This window comes from Hemicordylus capensis, chromosome 1 (genome assembly GCF_027244095.1).
Source record: "Hemicordylus capensis ecotype Gifberg chromosome 1, rHemCap1.1.pri, whole genome shotgun sequence".
NCBI classification, from domain to species: Eukaryota; Metazoa; Chordata; class Lepidosauria; order Squamata; family Cordylidae; genus Hemicordylus; species Hemicordylus capensis.
Window position 1 is genome coordinate 170,153,495 of NC_069657.1, and position 20,879 is coordinate 170,174,373.

Consider the following 20,879-nt stretch of genomic DNA (forward strand, 5'->3'; position numbering starts at 1 on the left):
CACTAGCATGGTAAAGATCTGCTTTCTAAATCAGCCTGGCTAGTTCATTTTAAATTTTTTTTCTCTTTTTAATTTCCTAACACATACCGTTTATGTAAAATTAAGACAGGTTTGGATAATATCTTAGGGTACTTACTACAGTACAGAGAGAAACCTGAGGTATCAATGTTAAAGTACAGAAAAACAGATCTGAAGGAAAATGTAGGAGTTTGCCTTTGCCTCTCCATTCAAAGGGCACCAGTCCTCCATCCATCCGAGCTACTGGCACAGCTGAAGTGCTATAGACTGTACAAATGTTTCAGTTCCTCAGACATCATCCATCTTCGTCTTGAAGGCAGAGTATAGTGTTATCAGTGGTAGTCAACTGATAGACTGAGTGTATGATGTAAGTTAGAGAAAGAAAGAATGGGCATTGGAAGTTTTAAATCAAATCTCATCCACAAATTTCATTTCACTTGGACTCCTATTATTTGGAATGGGTTAGTACATAGAATTTCCATTTGAATTTATTTGAAAGTATGGTATTTATATCATTATGTAAAGCTGAGTAAAATTTATCTCTGATGCCTGTTACGCATAAACTAAAAGAAAAAAAGAGCTAAAGACCTCTGTCCTGAATGTGGGGTTCCCAACCATTTCTGCTTCCTATGTCAACTTTCAAACAAGTAAATGGAGAAAGAAAACCATACTTGCTGCTATACATGAAATTCTGAAGCACTGACTCTTTCTTTCTTTCTTTTTCTTTCTTTCTTTCTTTCTTTATTTATTTATTTTTATACCGCCCCAAACTTACATTTCTGGGCTTAACTGCCTTGTACAATTAACCCACCTCCAGTTTTTTTAAGTATCTAACAAATGTGATGGGCACAAACCTTTTCTTTTTCTTAGTCTGAACATCTTAAAAGTCTTCTATAATATACTCAACAATAGTACAGTAAAGAACACTAGACTATATGAGCAATAAAGAATATCTTAACATATATACTCCTGGAGTATGAGCATCAACAAGTCTTAAATAACTTGTGAAACTAGCTTCAATGTTATATACTATTGCTCATAAAATGTGAAAATGAATACTGCTTTTGAAATGCTGGAAGCAATATTTTATCTTCCCTTTCAAGTACATCTCAGCTGTGCATGCACTCACATCTCTATGTGGAAAGAAATACTTCAAGTTTAAGAAAAACACTGCAATCTATTAATGCAATTTGAAAGCTGCTATACCTGGACTGTACCATTTCAGACTGCAAGTGGGTCACATGACTGAATGGCCTGAATTCTGCACAAAACACTAGATGTCTCAGAGGGAAGAATTCTAGCCTAGACTTTCTCCTAATGTCTAGATTATTTTTTGACATGGAGGAACAGTCATGCAAGTCTCATCTAAAGTGGTACAGCTTAGGTGCAGCTTTACTATCTCAGTGAGAACTAGGCCACAGTGATTTCAAAAAGGGTGTTAAAAATCAGGGCACAACTGGGTTGTAATCCTAAAAGGAGATTATCTCTAGCGATGTGCACAAGCTGGTTTGGTGCCTCCTTTGGGAAGTGCTGAACCAGTTCAGGCACCTGCAGCCAAACTAGTTTGGCGGGGCGGGGACTGGTTCCCTTAAGCAGTAGGTAAGAAGGTCCTCACCTGCTCCGCTACCGCCCTGCCACTTTTCTGGGTGTGGCGCTCCCACTAGCAAAGGCTGCAGTGACCGCAGTGCTGTTCCCTGCAGCCTGTACACATGCTGCACGCACAGGCTGCAGGGAACAATGTTGCAGCCACTGCAGCCTTTGCTAGTGGGAGGGAGCACCACACCTGGAAAAGTGGCAGGGCAGCAGTGGAGCAGGTAAGGACCTGCTTCTTAAGGGAACTGCTCTCCGCCCTGACCATGCCTGCACAAGCTGCTTGTGCACATCCCTAATTATCTCAGGCATAAAGCCTTGAGTTGCTTATTAATTTGATCAGGCTTCCAAAACTGTTAGAGATACCAGTTTAACATTTAATATGCTAAGAGAAGCACAATACTGTGTCCTGAATCAATGGTGAGATAGATTCAGAGTAGCAACAATGAGGCTGGGAGGTTCTGGTAAGCAAAGCTGCTGGATGAAGATACACATGTTCCCTCTCTCCCAACACCCTTGCTTCACGTCCACCCTTCCTTTTGGCCTTGGTTCAGATAACACTCATTAGCTCTCTCAAGATCTGGCATAATTTCTTTGCAGATTGTAGAAATACCACTACAAAAACACCACCCACCTCACCATTTTTTTAATAGCATAGATCTTAAAATCTTTCACTTCAAGTGTTTTTGTTTAAAAAGATTTTCTTCCCCAGAGGGCTTAAATGCAGAACCTGGTTTTAAATTTCATCTTAAACATATAAAGCAATATGAACCTGGAAACATTTGAACTAATAAAAATAATTTTGATTTTGATAGGTGCAGATTGCTTTCCAGGTCTTAATCCAAGCCAACGCTCACATGTCATTGTTGGAATTTCTCATCGTTGGGAATTCAGGCTTAAATTTGATACTTCATATCAAGTACTGGTTGACAGAGCAAGGCTGTACCAGTGCAGCAAAAGCGCAGCCTAAGCAAACTTCCCAACCAACTGTACCAGTGCAGCAGGGAGGCGGCAATTTTTGGAGTCCTCCCCTTTCCCAGGAAGTCTTCTGTACCAACTGAAAATATGGTTACAGTTACATATGGTACAGTTAATACAGAGAGTTACAACAACCACCCCCCAAAAAGGTTGACACTCCTGTTCCAAGGGGATCACTTTTGAAAACATTAATTGTTTGGATAATAGAAGAATGACATTGCAAGCATAAAATCCATGTTGAAGGAGGAAAAATTAGAGCTCAGTCCAAGTGTGGTAGTGGTAGTTTCCAGTGTTCCCTCTAACAGGGATTCCCAGATGTTGTTGACTACAACTCCCATAATCCCTAAGCATAAGCCATTGCAGATGGGGATTCTAGGAGATGTAGTCAACAACATCTGGGAATCCCTGTTAGAGGGAACACTGTTAGTTTCTGTAGAGTTCTACCCAGGAAGTAGGTAGGCAGCTCAAAGTCCTCTTTTCTCCTCCAGCAGCACCCAGAAGTGCTCTTACCCCTGGACTTCGAGGCCAAAGTCCAGGACCTCCACACCCCTGGGGGCCCCCAAATCCTCTTTAGTCTGCTGTGGTCACCACACTGCACCACTGGCCCATGCTGCACCAGGCAGCTGAGTACGATTGTGACCTGCCCCAGATGCTTTAGAGACAGAAGGGGGAGTGGGATGGAAATATGTTAAGTTGCATGTTGAAAAGTTTCTGCTAATGCATACTTGCATAAATATACCTGTTTTATATTCTTATATTCTTGTGAGTTCAGTTGCTGTTTGTGCTCTCAAAAACCCACGTATTAAAAATACGGTGTGTTTTATGGTGTGTATGTGTGTGTGCGCGCAAGCATGATGCTTAACTTGCTGGGGGAGGGCTCCATAGGCCTTTAGGTCCAGGCTCCAAAGTTACCTAGGTGTGCCTCTGGCAGCACCAGCAACTACCAACAATGACTGCTGAAAAGATGTTACAGCATGAGCTGGCTGGATGAGGCCAGAGTTCAGTCCTAGGTGTTGGAGTCCTTGAGGCTTTGTCCAGGAGCAAGAGAATCAAAAGAAGAAAAGTTCTCTTGTCTGATAAGATCATTTAAATGAAAGCAAATGAATCTGACTGTCAAAGCTGGGAAGGAATGGGAAGATCACCCCAGAGTGTATTCTGGGACAGTTGCTAACATACAAGCTCAGGCTACATTATGAAACCTATCAGAATAAGCTTTTTCACATTGCTGAAGCCAACAACGTACACTTGGCCAGCTCATCTTCCAGTGGCCTCTCACCACAATTGCATGTCTTTCATTCATTGCTTCATAAGAAAACAGATATTTGAGAGAGCATGCAATGAAGCATAACTGCCAGCCTTGGCAGATTTCTGCACATACTTCACTCAACAATTTTTAAGGAATACAGACAGCACTTTCAGAAAGATAAAGAGCAATCAATTGTTGATCAGACAGGTATTTTAAGAAGCAGTTCTATTTCGTTCATCATACCAGACTTTTTCAGCAGGAAGAACTGCAGCCTACAATATCCCACTATCTTTTGCAGTGGGTCATTACTCATGGACATTTGGATTCTAGCTACAGACAATGCTTATGGCATTAATTGAGGTATCGGTAAATGGAGCCAGAGGTGAATTAAGGCTGATGCAAAATTAGGAAGATGACAAATACAAAGGGCAATTATCTCTAGCAGTCATTCTCTGGACAGAGATGTACTGTTGAGTGTTTCCTGACACTTATCGGGCCACAACGTGGAGAGGATTCAAACAAATGGCTGCAGAATGGTGGCTGCTTAAATCTAACTGTGTGGAGAGTCAGTATCTCCAGTCTCTGCTTGTAGTTCCCAGTCATACAGTAAGAGAATCAGTCCCATATACAGGACTGTGTACCTGTGCTCTCAATAAAATAAAATAAAATAAAATAAAAATAAAATAAAATCTGCAGTTTTGAATTCTAAAACTGTTAAGAATTATACACAGTAAGAAAAGTTGCATCTTGTTTTAAAATGTTTCATACTATGGGAAGGGGCACCCAACAAGTGGAAATCTCATTCACTCGTCCTAGGTTCTGAGATTTCACAGCAGACATTGGCCACACATTTTCAAGCATATTTTTTCTGTCATAAGGACTAAAAACCTTAAAAAAAATTTTTTTAATGAAACTTGATTCTCAGTAAGCTGAATTTTGTGACAGATACTGAGATTTTGTTGCTGTTGCTCCTGCTTTTGTCTTCCTGTGGAATCACAAAATTCACACAGATTGACTATTGTCTCATTCAGACTTAACTATGGTTTCCGACTAGGAGAATGAACCTATAGGAGCCATTGGGTTAAGCATTCCGCGATCCCCCTTCTACATATGCAAGAGGAGGAGGAGGAGGAGGAGGAGGAGGAGGAGGAGGAGGAGAAAGCTTGTGCTTCTGATTTGAAGTAATCCACAGTGCTGCTTTACATACAAACTTGGGGAAACATGGTTGACTTAAATCACAGTTAGGAAACACAAACCATGGTTTCAGAATCTGGTTTGTAGTAAATGACCGTTCTTCGTTTTAATGCAATGTGGAACTTGGCTTTACTCAAAACCAGAAACTTTCTGTCTCCTCGAACACATTAAGAAAATGAAGAGAGGGGAGCATGTAAATCCATGGCTTTCTTATGTCCATTCCTGTCCTTCTGGAAGGAAGCATTCTGCAATTGAAAGGACAATGGCTTACACCCAAAACTTCCATTTGTGCAAGATGGGCTCCCTGATTTTCACCAATTTCCTTTACTCACTGGAGTGTCATGTCACTCCCACCCTCTCTCTGTGGCCTTCTCTGTGGACACCCCTCTTCTTTGGAACACTCTTCTCTCCCTCACCCGATTCCCTCCCTGGCTGCTTTTAAGGCCCTTCTTAAGACCCACCTGTTTCACTAGGTGTTTGCCTAATAATAATAATAATAATAATAATAATTATTATTATTATTATTATTATTATTATTATTGGGCAAACACCTAGTGAAACAGGTGGGTCTTAAAGAAGGGCCTTAAAAGCAGCCAGGGAGGGAATCAGGGGTGGGGGGGGGAGAAGAGTGTTCCAAAGAAGAGGGGCGGCCACAGAGAAGGCCCTCCTATCGGCCCAGGCACCACACACTACAGCAGGGCCTGGGACACTAAGGAGGGCCAGCTGAAAAGATCTCACAGGATGGGATACAACCCGCCGAGAGAGGCAATCCCAGATATATGGGTGCTAAGCCCATAAGGGTTTTGTAAGTGAGAACCAGCACTTTGAATTGGACCTGGAAGCAAACAGGTAACCAGTGCAGCGATCGTAAAAGAGGTCTGACACTATCAAACCTACAGCTACCCATGAGGAGGTGGGCTGCTGTATTCTGGACTAGTTAAAGCTTCCAAATCATTTTCAAAGGCAACCCTAGGTAGAGCGCATTACAGTAATCCAAACATGAGGTAACAAAGGTATGAGTTACTGTTGCCAGGGCCTGCCAGTCTAGAAAAGGCCATAACTGGTGAACCAGCTGAAGCTGGGCAAAGGCACCCCTGGCCATGGCCTCCACCTGCTGTTCAAGCAGGAGCCGCAAGTCCAGAAGGACCCCCAGATCATGAATTGTCTATCTCAAGGGAAGTGCAACCCCGTTAAGAAATAAACTCACACACAGCAATTGGCCAGATCGCAGACTGAATAAGAGCAACTTGGTCTTGGAGGAATTGAGCCTGAGCTTGTTTCAGCCCATCCAGGTCCTGAGAGGCTCTAGGCACTGAATCACCACATGAATGGCATCACCTGTTTGGCCAGGGGTAGAGATATAAAGCTGAATATCATCAGCATATTGATGAAAACTTACCCCAAACTGACCGATGACCAGGCCCAGTGGCTTCATGTAGATGTTAAAGAGAATGGGAGCAAGGAGCGAGCCCCGTGGAACCCCACAAGAAAGGGGCCAGGGCCCAGAACACTCACCCCCAATCAACACCGACTGGCATTGCCTAGTGAGATACGATTAGAACCACTGAAGGACAGTGCCCCCAATGCCCAGCCCACTTAAGCGCTCCAGAAGGATAGCATGGTCAACGGTACTGAAGGCTGCTGAGAGATCAAGAAGAACCAAGAGACGTGTGCTTCCCATATCAAGGTTACAATACAGGTTATCCAACAGGGTGAACAATTCCGTTTCAGTGATGTGCTGTGGCCTAAATCCTGACTGGCAAGGATCCAGGAAATCAGTTTCCTCCAGGACTCTCTTCAGCTGAGCACAAACCACCTTCTCCAGAATCTTACCAAGGAATGGAAGTTTGGACATTTTAGTTTCTTAATACAGCAGGTGAACCCTGTTATTCACGGGGTTCCGTTTTCAGCTACAACTACAGCTAACAGAATTGTGGATGAGTCATTGTGTCAACTGGCTGGCGGGGGGTGGGTGGGTAGGTTCGTTCATGGAGGCTCCAAAATGGCAAAAAACGGCCCTACCATGCTCTTCAGGTTTCCAGGTGTCCAGCAATGCCACCCCTCCACCCCAGTCCCAAATCCGGTGTTTTTGCATGAAAAAAATCGTGTTTTCTGTTTTTTAAACATATGAGCACAAAATGGTTCCTCCAAATGGTGGCTGGAAATGACCATTTTGAAATGATCATTTCCAGCCACCCCAAACCCACGGATATGCAAAATTAACCCTTTGTTAACCCTTTCCTTCCATGTATGCCAAGGTCGTGTGTCAATTACCCAACCACAAATACATGGAACTTCAGATGGCAAGGTTTGCCTGTAAATATAGAGTGTCTCCAGAGAATCTCTTGGACTCAACTTCTTTACCACCAGAGCACACTTTGCTGTGTGAGGACTTTAATGTTTCTCCTCACACCCGTCAACAGAAAGATGGAGAAGAAAGGGACATCCAGAGCTGACAAACTCACATTTCTTTTCCTGAATCACAGTCATAAAAAATTCAATAGTATATTCATCACAAGGTACGTTTTTCATGCTTAAAATAGCCTTGACCTCCTGGTAACTCTAAACTTCCTTTTTCAAATTACAGAACAGACATTCTCAGCATCCCATTCACTGCCCTTCCTCCAACTAGTAAAGAAACAAACATCTCAAATAAGGAGGGAAGCAGGTAATTATTTGAGACCTAGATCCAACAGATCCCCTAGAGGCAGAAATAACTTGTAGTAATTATGCTGTAGTTGTGATAAAGTTTTCAACAAAATTCTTATTTAGATCTTAAAACCCCTACCCTCATTTCCAATCTTAAAAAAATAAACTAGATCTTAATTTTAGCTGTCACATTTTACAAGTGAGGGCCCTAGGCGAAATTGCATCTCTGGACTAGCAAGTCAACATAATCCTCTCTGTCAGACATGAATGTTGTAAGCAGTAGGAAAGAATGGAAGAGGAAAAAAGTAGTATGGATTTAGGGATGGTTTCAGCCCCATTAACCCAACTGTGTTTACAAACTCCCTCCATAAAAAACAAACAGAACTCAAATCTTGTTGGAAACAAAGGCACTACAGTTTTCAGTAAAACACATTTTTCACCCATGCACGAGGGTAGAAACCTCAAGAAACGCAAATTTCTTAACATCTATTTCTAGACTTCTATATGGACAGATAAACCCTATAGTCATAATAGGGTTAAAAATCTGATCAGCAATATTCTTAGATATCCATCAACTCAGGTGCAGGATCATCTCATCAGAATGTTTTCTACTGCTATGCCTACATTACCTTGAAACTGGGTAATCTTCTCCCTAGGATTTTACACTATTGAATAACATTTAGACTAAGAAGGTAGGGTATATATACATTTCTCAGTTTCATTTCTGGGTTTAAAGTTCTAGCTCATCTGCACACCGTATTATTTGGCACTAATGGCTGACATCCTAACTACCAAAGCATCCACACTTGAAGCAGCTGTGGAGACTCGGTGAGAGCCCATGTACTGCTTTGTCGCATTCTGAATTATGAATGCAATTGCGCTAATATTTAAGGGTACTCTCCCACACTCTGGAAGCACTTTGTAGAAGTGGAAGCATGTCCCTTAAAGCAAGGATGTATTTCTGCTTCCACAGAACACTGCTGGAGCATGGGAGTGCACCCCCAAATATTACCACTCTTACTACAGTTGTGCTCATAATTCAGAATGTGAAGGAGCAGCGCATGGGCTCTCACTATGTCCCTACAGCTGCCCAAAGGGTCCAAGCTTCAGAGTCAAGATGTCAGCCAGTGTGTTTATGATGTCTCACCTTGTGTCTTCCTTTTACTACAGCCCGCTGCGCTTTCTATCAACCACTACACATGGCACTCTGACCACCACTGGAACTGCTGTTCGTGACATGTTTAAGGATTTCCTTTCTCCCATTCCCCTTTTTAATATATTCTTTATTAAGCTGGGTGAGGGAGAGGAATATATTAAAATCTTCACAGTTTCACGTTTACAGATGCTCAGCAAAATTCAAAGTTCATCAGCTGTACTTACCATCCAACAATAGTGCTTTTGTAGTAGTTTTTGAATTTCTTTTATACAATACTGCACAACTTGGTCATTTCTTCTTCCCCTACATAGATGCACCTGTATTTTCAAATGAGCAGCATTTTCCCCACCCCTAGCCATGTACCTAACCTCAAAGCCCCTCTGTATTAATTCTCTATTTTGGTGTTCCCAGATCTGTTTCAATTTAGAATCACTGACGACTTTCTATAACACATAATTTACTTTACAGCAGAAGGAAATTGGATGTGTCTATTAAAACAGTGAATGGGGACTAGCAAAAGAGCAAACAAAGGAACATCAACTGCATCAAGGTCACTGAGGTCTTGATTACAGAAGATGGTGCACCAGTTAAACAACAATAGGAACAAAACTGTGGTTCAGCTACTGTGATACATGCTCACGTTGCTATAAAACATTCTCATTAGCAGCAACTCACCTGTATTAATTGCCTCCAGGCAATTTAGCAGGTTTTATAAATGCGGGGCAGGAGGGCAGCTTGTTTGCTTGAGGACAGTCAATGTGACATAGACAGGCTAAGTATGTGTGTACAGGTGGGCAAGGAAACATTTTTAGTAGCTTTCTAGCAGCTTTTGTAAACCTATGTGGAAGGCCAGCAAAAAGAGGAGCTCCTCTCACTAACGTGACACCCTCGTCTGCACAATACTAACATGAAAGCTGTACCATTTTAACCAAGTGCTTGATTTCTATTGAAAACCAGCCTTCTGTAGGGATGCAATACTGTTCAGAGCAGGCATTGCAAGAGTTGTAAAAAATTATTTATTTATTATTTGTTATATTTGTACCCTGCCCCAAGCTTCTGTCTCTGGGTGGTTTAGAGCAAAATAAAATAAATTAAAACCGTAATACAATTTAAAATTACAAGTCTTGGAAACTTACTGGTGGCCAGTGTAGTTTTTTAAAATATAAGACTAATTTGGTCTCTTCGAGATGACCCAGAAACCAGCCTGCAGATTACAACCCCCAACAATGAGCATTCTTGTCTTGCTTGGATTCAGCTTTAGTTTATTATACCTCATCCAGCCCATTACTGCCTGTAGGCAGGAATTTAAGGGGCTAATGCTATTTCCTGATACTGATGACAAGAAGAAAAAAATTTGGGTGTCATCAGCATACTGATAACACCCTGCACCAAATCTCCTGATGATCTCTCCCAGCAGTTTCATGTATATATTAAAAAGCACTGGGGACAGTATGGAGCCCTGGGGGATGCCATATAAAAGATCATGTTTTGAAGAACAGTCTCCAAGTGACACCATCTGGAACCTGCCCAAGAGGTAGCACTTACATTTATAGGAGCAGAACCATAGCAAAGAAGTGCCTCCCACTCCTCCCAACCCTCTCAGATGGTCCAGAAGAATACCATGGTCAAAAGCCACCGAGAGATCTAGAAGGACCAATAGAATCATACTTCCTCTGACAATTCCCTGTTGGAGGTAATCCATTAGGCCTTAGGTAGTCTCCAAGGTAATCCAAGGTAGTCTCTATAGCCCACCTGAAAACCAGTTTGAAATAGGTCTAGATAATCAAAGACTGACTGGAGCTGGGAGGCCACCATCCTCTCAGTTACCTTGCCCAGCCATAGAAGGTTGGAGACAGGCCTATTGTTGTTTAACTCTGAGAGATCCAATGCAGGCTTCTTCAGAAGAGTTCTAATAAGACTTAAGACAGAAAAGCATCCTCCTTAAGACAGAAAGGCATCCTGCTCTCCCTCAGAGAAGCATCTACACTATCTAGTCAGCCACTTACTTATATTTAGTGTTTAAACGGATCAAAGATGACACGCAGGCAAACCTTTCATTCGAAGACAAATCCATCCATTCACTAGACATCACATGACACAATTTATTAACTGTGCACCACAAAGAGCAAGTGCATCGTGGGAAGGTGCCAGCAGTACAACTCTCTCCAGATAACTTCAATAAGTGAATCAAGCCACCTGTCCTTCAAATGTCACAACAGTGACAGAGATTCAGCAATGGGACAGCAATGACCACACCGCTATAACGTAACATATGTACATGCTACCGTAATATGTTTCCTATTCCAGGAAACAAGTAATCCCCTGGTTTTATGCAAAACATGTATACATGATACCACACAACTCATTTTAAATGTATCCACTCTAACTTCACTCCTATGCAAAGCTCTACACACAAAAATCAACTTACTTCGGTTGGATCAACACCTGGCTATGCATCAACCAATAAATCTTTATTGATATATGCTATGCTATACATAGCAGACATGCTATGTATGCTTGGGTCATAAGCTCTAATAAAATCCAATAGTGTTTGTTTTGGAGTCAGATTTAGGATTACACAGAAAATTATAAAACAGCTAAAAGCTACTATAAATTGAAATGCATTTAAAATGCAGTTCTCCAACAAGTGGGTAAAAAGTATTCCTAGGAGATTACTCTAAACATGTGCCATGAAATCCCATGCATGTTAGCCTTCAAGGGATTTTCCTAGTGAATTTAAGATTATAGTTTTAGTGCAACTAAGGCTTTAATCTTATGCACACTCACTTGAGATTGAGTCCAACTGAATTCAATAGGTCTTTCTTCTAAGCAAATATGAATGGGATTATAGTTTACATTTTAATTAGTTTTTTGCTGAAGAAGTCATGATGGGCAACTAGACTCTAAGATTGAAAGAACAATGGAAACACAAAGCAGGAGGTCTAAGTTTGAGTCAAAGCAGGGGTATGAGTTTCATGATCTTTTTCTGGAGCCTCTGGAACTGAGCCAATACTGCAGCAATAAGTCACAGCAGCACTGCAAATCAAGAACTGACCCAGATGTGCATGAATCACGATTTATGCACCAATTCAAAGGGTCAGTTCGGGCACATTTAAGAGCAAGGAGAGCAGGTCCGTACCTGCTCTTCCACTGCTCGCCACAGCTTCCTGTTGCAGTGGTGTGCTCCCCAGCACTTCTTGCTCGACAGCAGCACACATGGCCTCTGCACATGTGCAAAGGCCATATGTGCGCCATCACTGCTGCTGCACAAGGGGTGCTGGGGAGCGCAACTAACCCTTCGCGCATATCCCTAGTGCATCTGGGTTCATAAAGTGCATATCCGTAACAAATCTGTAATGGATATTGTCAATCCCTGCCTTATTGCTCTCAGTGCTTGAATTCTGTTCTGCATTCAAATGTGTATTTCTTCAGAGTAAGGGCAAAGTGTCTCTGTTTGCCTTCACTGATACCATGCCAAAGCCAACTCTGACAGGATATGTAGTTCCCAACATCATCATATTCCTATATGACTGGCTGGGATCAACGCGAAGAAAAAATCCAATAAATAAGTTTACAGCAAATGGATGTTACATATCCTCCAGGATTCTAAATTGCTACAAGCATTGTTCTTGCCACCTTCTTAAAACCATGTGATCATCTGCAGGTCTAACACAGCAGGTTCCTTACCCTCAGATCAATCACTCTGTTGTCCAATCTTGTATCCTGATTTACGGTAGCTCTTCCTTCCTAAACAGTTGCGAAAGAACACACAATGAAAACCACACATGCAAAGAAGAAAAAGTGATGCATGTTTATAGCATAAGAAGTCGCTGAGTATGTTGCACATTGAAGGGAAAATTCACAAGCTACCCACACCAAAGATTCTCAGTGTCTGAGGCACAGACACCTGTTAAATGCCTAGCACAGTTTGGGCTAGAAGCTTCTTTGCAACAAGAAACAAAGGATGTGTGGTCTGCGTATCATGTTGCTTTCACTGAAGATGTGTCTGAGAGGAACTTCCTGTGCTCCTGGTTTGGTAGTTTAACACTAAGTAAAAGTGCCAAGTAAATAAAGCAGCAGGTGCAATCTGGTTCTGTCATCATCATCTCTGGCCACAGGCAAGAGACTAAGATAGGCCAAACTCTGGGCAGATTATGGGGCTAAGAATGCACTCAATGATCTCTTAAAAATACACAATACATAAGTATTCAGAGGGCAGTGAGATGTTCTAGGTCTATTTTATTGTCCTCTCTCTTTTCTTTTACACATTACTCCAGTGGATGGATTAAAAATGAGTATCTCCCATCTCCTTGGTTTAGTCATTAGAAGAGCTTGGGGAGACTGGAATAGCCCTTTTCAGATACTTACTAGAGTAAAGTTTGGGAAGCATGACATTTGCTCATAGCAATGAACTTCCCCTGCTGCAGGACTATTTTGAGAATCTCTTAACAGACTAACACTACACACAGAACATCCCATCCAAATCCTGATCTCCTCCATGCGCACCAAGAGGGAACAACCATGGTTGTGAAATCGTATCCTTCTCTGCACTGATGACTCAAAGCTAAACAATCTGTGAATTCACTTTTGAAATACCAGTTGCTGCTGCAGGTGCCAGCACCTTATGTGTTTAGAAGCACTAAGAACTGTTTCCCACATCTATGTACGACAGAAATGTGGATAAAGTAAAGCAAAGTTGTGCCATTGAGTACGTGTTGACTCCTGGCGACCACAGAGCCATGTGGTTTTCTTTGGTAGAATATAGGAGCCATCTCCTGCGTAGTATGAGGTGATGCCGTTCAGCATCTTCCTATATCGCTGCTGCCCGATATAGGTATTTCCCATAGTCTGGGAAACATACCAGCGGGGATCCAAACCAGCAACCTCTTACTCCCTAGGCAAATACTTTCCCACTGCGCCATTAGGTGGCTAATAGAAACGTGAATGGGAGGACATATAATGCTAGACTAGGTTTAAGCCAAGGCCTTAGAATTAATTTTGAACAGGGGCTACTGAAGTTTCAAATCCTTGCTTAACCATTTCTTTTTATAATAATGTTTACATTAAAAACAACCTTCTCACCTCTTCTCCTTCCACCTCTGGACGAACAGCATCATCCAGCTGCAAGGGCAGTCGGGGTTCAGCCAAACTAATCACATAGATCTGAAAGAGACACAGTAGCAAAAAAGAACATGAAAACATAGTAGAAATTGTAGTGTGATTTACAGAAGTGTATCTTTGGATGAAATATGAACAAGGTTTGTATAACCATTTGCTGGAGAAATACAGAAAATAAATAAATAAACAAAACACACACACACACAGACTTTTTTTTGCTTTGTTTTCATTGCAATGCCAGAAATGTTTAACAAGCCTTTGCTCCCTAAATACAACTCCCTTTAAGTCAGATTATTATTAGAAGATACCATCTCAGGTTCCTATTTAATGACCTTCACATTATACTTGAAGCTTTTCTCTGAAAATCTCAGTTCTGATCCCAATTAAGTCTCATCAGTTCAGCTCATTCTTTGTGGGTAACCCAAAAGAAGTCCAGCTGATGTCTCAAACAGGACTATGAGCTTTCTATGTAAGCTAAGGGGGGGGGGAATACAAAAAGAACTTAACAGACTAACAGTGTGACAAAAGAACGTATGGGGGATGCATAGGAAAGGATGAAGTCTTTTATCAAGAGCCTGACTGAATAAATATTTAACTTTAGGGGATAGGTGTCAGTATCTTTGATTAAAATATATCTTCCATGCTTCACAGAATGTGTTCTCAGAATGAGCTTTTGTTCTCAAACTGCAGGTAATTGAATTTGTGTTGCAAATACACCAATTATTGCATTGATTGAGGTAGAACTCGTTCTATATAAAGAGGTCTGAAAGCCATCTGCTTCCCACTGGAAAGGAGAAATTTAGTCAACATTCTAGCATACGTAATGAAATTCACTGCCCTTCATCCCAATGTGAAGGTCAGTATTTAATTTAACGCTGGAATTTTGGACTTTCCCCCCCATACTACCTCCTGGGACTAATGGGGGAAATCCAAAATCCCAGAATCATTTTAAATAGTGACTTTCACATGGGGAAACTCACATAGAGGAATCGTGGTTTTACCCAGAAGATGCTAGGTATACTGAAACACATGTAAAAAGCAGATGTGTACATATGCTCTGTTATTCATCTCCTGTATTCCTAATCAGGTTTATGGGGGGAAATGTGAACTGGGTTATTCCTACAGAGAAAAGCAGGCATGCTTACACACTTTTCTTTGGAAAGAAACTGTTCTTAATGTCAATTTCAAACACGATCTAGAACTACCCATCTAAAGAACAGATGGAAACAGAACAGTCCAAAAATCCCCTCTTTAAAAAAAAAAAAATTCTTGATGGTTACTTCAGTTTCCATTTTAATCCAGACTGCTGCATAAACCAATTTATTTTTTGTTACCTGCCTGAACAAATGCTCACTAACACAAGACTGCTGTTGAGGAGAGCATCCACTGAAATCCTAAAATCATCATGAAATAATATGGTACACTTTAATTTGCTTATTTACCCTTTGAACATGCAGCTCAACATCTTGCTGAGTGCAGCTTCCAATTTTATTTGGCACTTTCCTCACAACACCTTCGATGTCAACAATGCTCTCTTTGTTGATACTGCCAATAAAAAAAAAAGTCAGTTTCATCTTTTCATCATAATGGGGAGTATTCATCTGAATTTAAGTTTGCCATAAAACTAGGCTTTTAAAAATCTAAATGTTAATTCACTACAACAGAATGGAACGTTTTAAGCAAAGTTATTTAGAATGCATCATTAGGGAGAGTGAAATAAATCTCTGTGAAGCCATTTCTCAGCAGTCAGCTGTGATAAATTAACAATGGAGAGCTGAAAGAGAGCACCATACAGAGATTTCTTCAGCATTTCAGATTCAATCATTACATCATATGTCTGGGAAGCATTAAGCAGAAATAATATTTGAAGTGGAAATGAGCAAGCCAACAGCACTACAAGAGAGAGTCAGGTGTATGCTTAAACACAAACTTGGAGGTAAGCTGCAGATAAAGACAGGACAAGAGGCGAACTTAAAATAAGTTCATTTTGATTTTGCTGGTAGTCAAGCATGGGGAAGCAATAATGAACAAGTAGTTCTGGTAAGAACTAATCTGTCTCCTTTCTTTTCATTATCCCTACATCTGGACTAAATTTGATCCAAATTGGTTAGGCAGTTCACAACTTAGCCCACTTGTGCCTCAAATGTTCACACATCTTAATTGGGGTGGATGGCATCATCATAGACTATGCCTTTGAGGTATCACTATGACAGTACCAAATTTGGTCAATTTGGTTCCCACTTGAGCCTCATACGCCCACGCATCCACCATCTTGAATTAGGGTGGATGACCTCACCACAAATCACACCCTTGAGGTGTCCCTTTGTGTCACTCACTACAACTGCACCAAATTTGGTCAAAATCTGTTAGGCAGTCCATAAATTAGCACATTTGCACCTCAAATGTTCACACATATGCCATCTTGAATTGGTGTGGATGACATCATTACAAACTACACCCTTGAGCCATCTCTGTGTGTCCCTACAGCTGTAGCAAATTTGGTTCAGATTGGTTAGGAGGTTCATATATTAGCTAAGTTATGCTTCAAATGTTCATGCGTCCACCATGGATGATGTTCATCACAAACTATGCCACTGAGGTGTCCCTGTGTGTCCCTACAGCTGTGCCAAATTTGGCTCAAATTGGTTAGATAGTCCACAGATTAGCCCACTTGTGCCTCAACATTCACACGTCCGCCATCTTGAATGTTGCAGCCACCATCACAGAGGCTCCCAACAGAAGTTTCTCCCCCGGATTTTCCCACTGGTTGTTAAGGAGAAAGGGGAGGAGGAAGAGAACTGCTCTTGAGCACAAAGCTGCTCTGAGCCAAAGGAACTAAAAATAATAATAATAATAAAAAAATCATCCAGCCATCTCATCTCAGAACTGTGAACTCCCCCACCAACAGAAAAATAGTGTCAGCGAGTTTCCATTAGTGAGAAGATCCAAATTCAAGAGCGCACGATGTCGCCCGCACATTGCACAGTATCTTGTCCACATCCTCAGGCTGCACCAACTGATAAGAATCCAACACAACTGGACCAGATGGTACCAAAGGCACGTCTGCCGGAACTGCCAAAACTCTCGTGTCCAGGTCAGCATGGATGCGAACGAATTTCTCTGCAAAGTGTCAAGCAAACTGATCACAATGAGCTGTAGACGATTCCTCCCCCATTACCTGGGGGGATGTGTGGAGCAATGTTTTTACCACTTGAAACAGTTCTGTTTGTCTGCACTGAGCAGATGCAATGGAGGTGGAGAAAAAATGTTTCTTCGCCTCCCCCACTGCCACGGAGTAGTCCCTAAAATGGGCCTGATTTCCCCTGGGGCTTGCCTGATTTCCTCTGGGTCTCCCATACTCAAAATTTACATCCTATGCATTTCAGCCAGTGGTGGCTGGTGGTTTCTAGGACTGGGGGGCGCTAGACAGGCAGGCGATGTGTGGAGCCAGAGGTAGTGAGAGGTGGAGCCAATTGTGGGCAGCTGCAGAGGTGGAGCCAGGACTAGGCAGGTGTTTTAGCAATAACTGGCAATGTACAAATTGAATGGAATCAAAATAGAAACACACACATCTCAATTGCTCATCAGCAGAAATAAAGAGAAATATGGAAAACATCAGTTGCTTCATAGTGCTTAACAAGACTACTGTAGTGTATAGATTTGTATTTAACATGGCAGGATCAAAACACAAGTGCGTGCACACACAAAAAGAACTGAACAAGCCACAAGTAAAACACAGACCAGCTACAAAAGGCTGCTTCTGTGGAGAGTAAATGCAGAGTAGAGGAGAGTAAAGGAAAGCTCTGCCTGACTATTTCAAAAAATGCATACATAAATAATAGAAAAATCACGGGCTTTTCAATGTTGCTTACAACAGCTATGGACCATCTCCTGGAACTTCAAGAACACCATGGGAAACAAAGATGCATGGGGACCCTATGCCTGCTGAACAGCTGGGTGCTACTCTCTGCCTACCTTGGGTGCCCATCACTTAGCCTGGGTATATATCCTAGCAAGCAACAAGTGTGTTTTGTTTGTAAAAAAATAAAGATCACTTCCTTAATCCTTGCCCAATGAACTATAACCACCAGTGGACATATTAATGTTACAAGTGCTGGCCACAATCCAGAGTAAACTCTGGTTTTCTTCAAACCAAATGGATAAATTATTTTCCTTCCATCAGAATCGATTCCTTCTCTACACACACCACACCCACATGGAAATCCACTTCTGCAAATATTTGATAAGCAGTTTGGACTCGGAAATCCATGCATATGCCCTAAAAGAACTTCCTAGCTTCTTATGCCAGTTTCTAATTTAATTAGTTCCTACCAATGTTCCTACCAATGTTTTATGGTATGTCATTTTAGGAATGGACCATAATGCTTTGCATACAGAGCAGATCAGAGAGCAAGGGAGAGAAAACAGAGGTTGCATTTCTCCCCTCCAAATACCAAGAAACCAGCAAAAATCAGACTTACCAACAGTCAGCCAGCATACCTGCTCTCTAACCAAAATGGTTATTGGGTTCTTCAGAGTAATGTTTTATCGCTGCTTCCCTCATACACACAAGGAAATCTTAAGTAGGTTTAACTAAAGCTTTATTCAGCAACAACTCCATTTTCTCCTTCCCTTTCTCACCCTTTCCCTCTTGATTCCTCCCCCACACTCTACAGGATCCCCCTTGGGACAAATGTCCAAACAAACTGCAAAAGATTACTGAACAGAATACAAGTAGCCAAAAGAAAGCTTCCCTACCTTCTGGGCACTCTGATTGGCTGCCTGAGAAGTCAATCAGCATAATTCTGTCTGATTGGTGCTTAGGGTGTTTTAAGCTCCGCCCACCTTCTGAAAACAACTGGCTCCTGCCACATTAATATTCAAATCTGAACAACTCTATGTGTTGCTATTGGTGTTTACAAAATTCTGGTACTGTCACTCACCCCACATACACACTGGGACCAGGCTGCAAGCAGGGAAGATGCAGACAAGAAGGTAGTGAGGCAGACAGAGAAATGCCTACAGAAGCCAGATGAGGTAAAGTGACTGAGAAATATTTTCAGGTGAGTGGCATCCACTCTGCCAACAGATAAGAACCATCACTAATTGTAGCTGTGCAGCATATGAGCTCACGCACAAGTTGTACTGCCATAGTATTAATCCAGCATAAGTTTGGTTTTACTCCAGTTGCCATTAGTCTACATGCTATGTTACAGGTAAGCCACAATTAACTAAGCTCCATGAATTTTTTGTCAACATAGAATATATTACTTCAAGTTGCTGCTTAGTATTGGTGTGCAGCTACTCTGAGGCAAATACAAAGTTTAAGATGCATTTTTGTAGAGTTCCAAATTAATGTCATGCTTGGTCCTATGCTGACCTTTCTTTTGAAAACTGATTTTTAAAGAGTCTGCGCTGAAGACAACTTGCAAAATGCAAACCGTTAATATTACAATTAAAATACAGCACATAAATAAGGCAGCAGCAGTCTATAGAAACCACCATCAATATCAGAGATTTGCTGAAACATTTCATTAAATACATTTCTAGATATCAGCAGGAAGGATACTGATAGACTTTCCATGGTCTGCCAGATTTCATAGTCCACTGACACACTTTTCAACTCTCCTCAGAGTTGAGAACCCAAGCTATGAAGGCTACATACGAACACCTTAAAGCAGGACGGGAAGCTAACAGATATTTGCCTGCTTGAGGTGAATGGCAAAGTGCTGCCGCTCCAGCCCTGCCCCCTGGGCCCGCCAATGCTGCTGCTCCTCTTCCCTCCCTCGCTCAACAGCCTCCCCTGCCTGGGGTGCACTGCGCTAGTCCATCCACACTGCTCTTACTTCAGCAGCATGGATCCAGATGTTTTATCAGCTTGGAGTCTGCCATTGCTGCTCAAGTCCCATCCTTCCCCATTGCTTGTGGCTGCTTGTCTCCCCAGCACTGCACTTCTCTGCTTTATCCCCTTCATACAAGCATCCCACCCTCCAAAGAAAGGATGCACAGAAGTGCAGTGCTGGGGAGTTAAGTGGCAGCAAGCTAAGGAGGGTGAGTGACAGATATCCAAAAGAGGGCGGGATAACTGGATGCATGCTGCAACTACTATGGTAAAAGCAGTGGCAGCCGGTGGGCGGGCAGGCAGACTTCTGGTGTGGGTGGGTGTGCGCGCACACACACGTAAGTCAAGCATGAAGCTACAAATACATGGCCATGAATCTAGGTGGGCAACTGCTCCCCACTTCCACCCCCAAATGCCATGGTAACTAACTGGTTATTGGGAAACAAGGCAGGGCTTACAAAAATGCTGAGACTTGAATGCTAATCCATACTACTACTACTACTACTGCAGATATTTATAGACCGCTCTTCAATAAAAGTTCACAAAGTGGTTTACATAGAAAAATATATAATACATAAATAAGATGTTCCCCTGTCCCCAAAGGGCTCACAATCTAAAAAGAAACACAAGATAGACACCAGCAACAGCCACTGGAGGGATGCTGTGCTGGGGCTGGATAGGTCCCGTTGCTCTCCCCCTGCTAAATAAAGAGAATCACCACTTTAAAAGGTATCTCTTTGCTCAGTTAGCAGGGGTATAACACAAGGGGTATAACCATAACACAAGGTAGCCAGATATTTCACCAACAGGTAACACATGAACTAGACTCAGATAACAGATGTTAAAAGGGGAGAAATACTGCCATGACCAAGGAAATAAGCCACAACGAGGTGCAATTAATTAATCCCACCTGCCTTAAAGAATCCCATTGCAGCCAGTGGCATTTCAGCAAACATGAATGATACATTTGAATTTGAGTTCTCAGACTCATCATTAAGTCATCCTATGTAAATTAAAGGCTGCCATGAAGATGCTTATAAAGCTACTCTCATTTCTTCATATGCCATTTTCCCTTGAAACTGCTGCTT

The 20,879-nt window shown here is 41.9% G+C and overlaps 1 protein-coding gene across 3 annotated transcripts in view; it reads right to left on the reverse strand.

The window, feature by feature from the left end:
- Window positions 1-20,879, reverse strand: part of DARS1 (aspartyl-tRNA synthetase 1) — a 137,185-nt gene that overhangs the window by 22,947 nt on the left and 93,359 nt on the right. For 2 of the 3 annotated variants that reach the window (XM_053259634.1, XM_053259627.1), the window contains exons 5-7: window positions 15,392-15,494; window positions 13,914-13,994; window positions 12,519-12,578 (exon numbers count right to left, since the gene is read on the reverse strand). In XM_053259634.1, the coding sequence (XP_053115609.1) occupies window positions 12,519-12,578; window positions 13,914-13,994; window positions 15,392-15,494 (244 nt within the window). Of the gene's footprint in view, window positions 1-12,518; window positions 12,579-13,913; window positions 13,995-15,391; window positions 15,495-18,430; window positions 18,628-20,879 lie in introns of those variants that run through there. The other variant, XM_053259644.1, reaches the window with a different exon arrangement.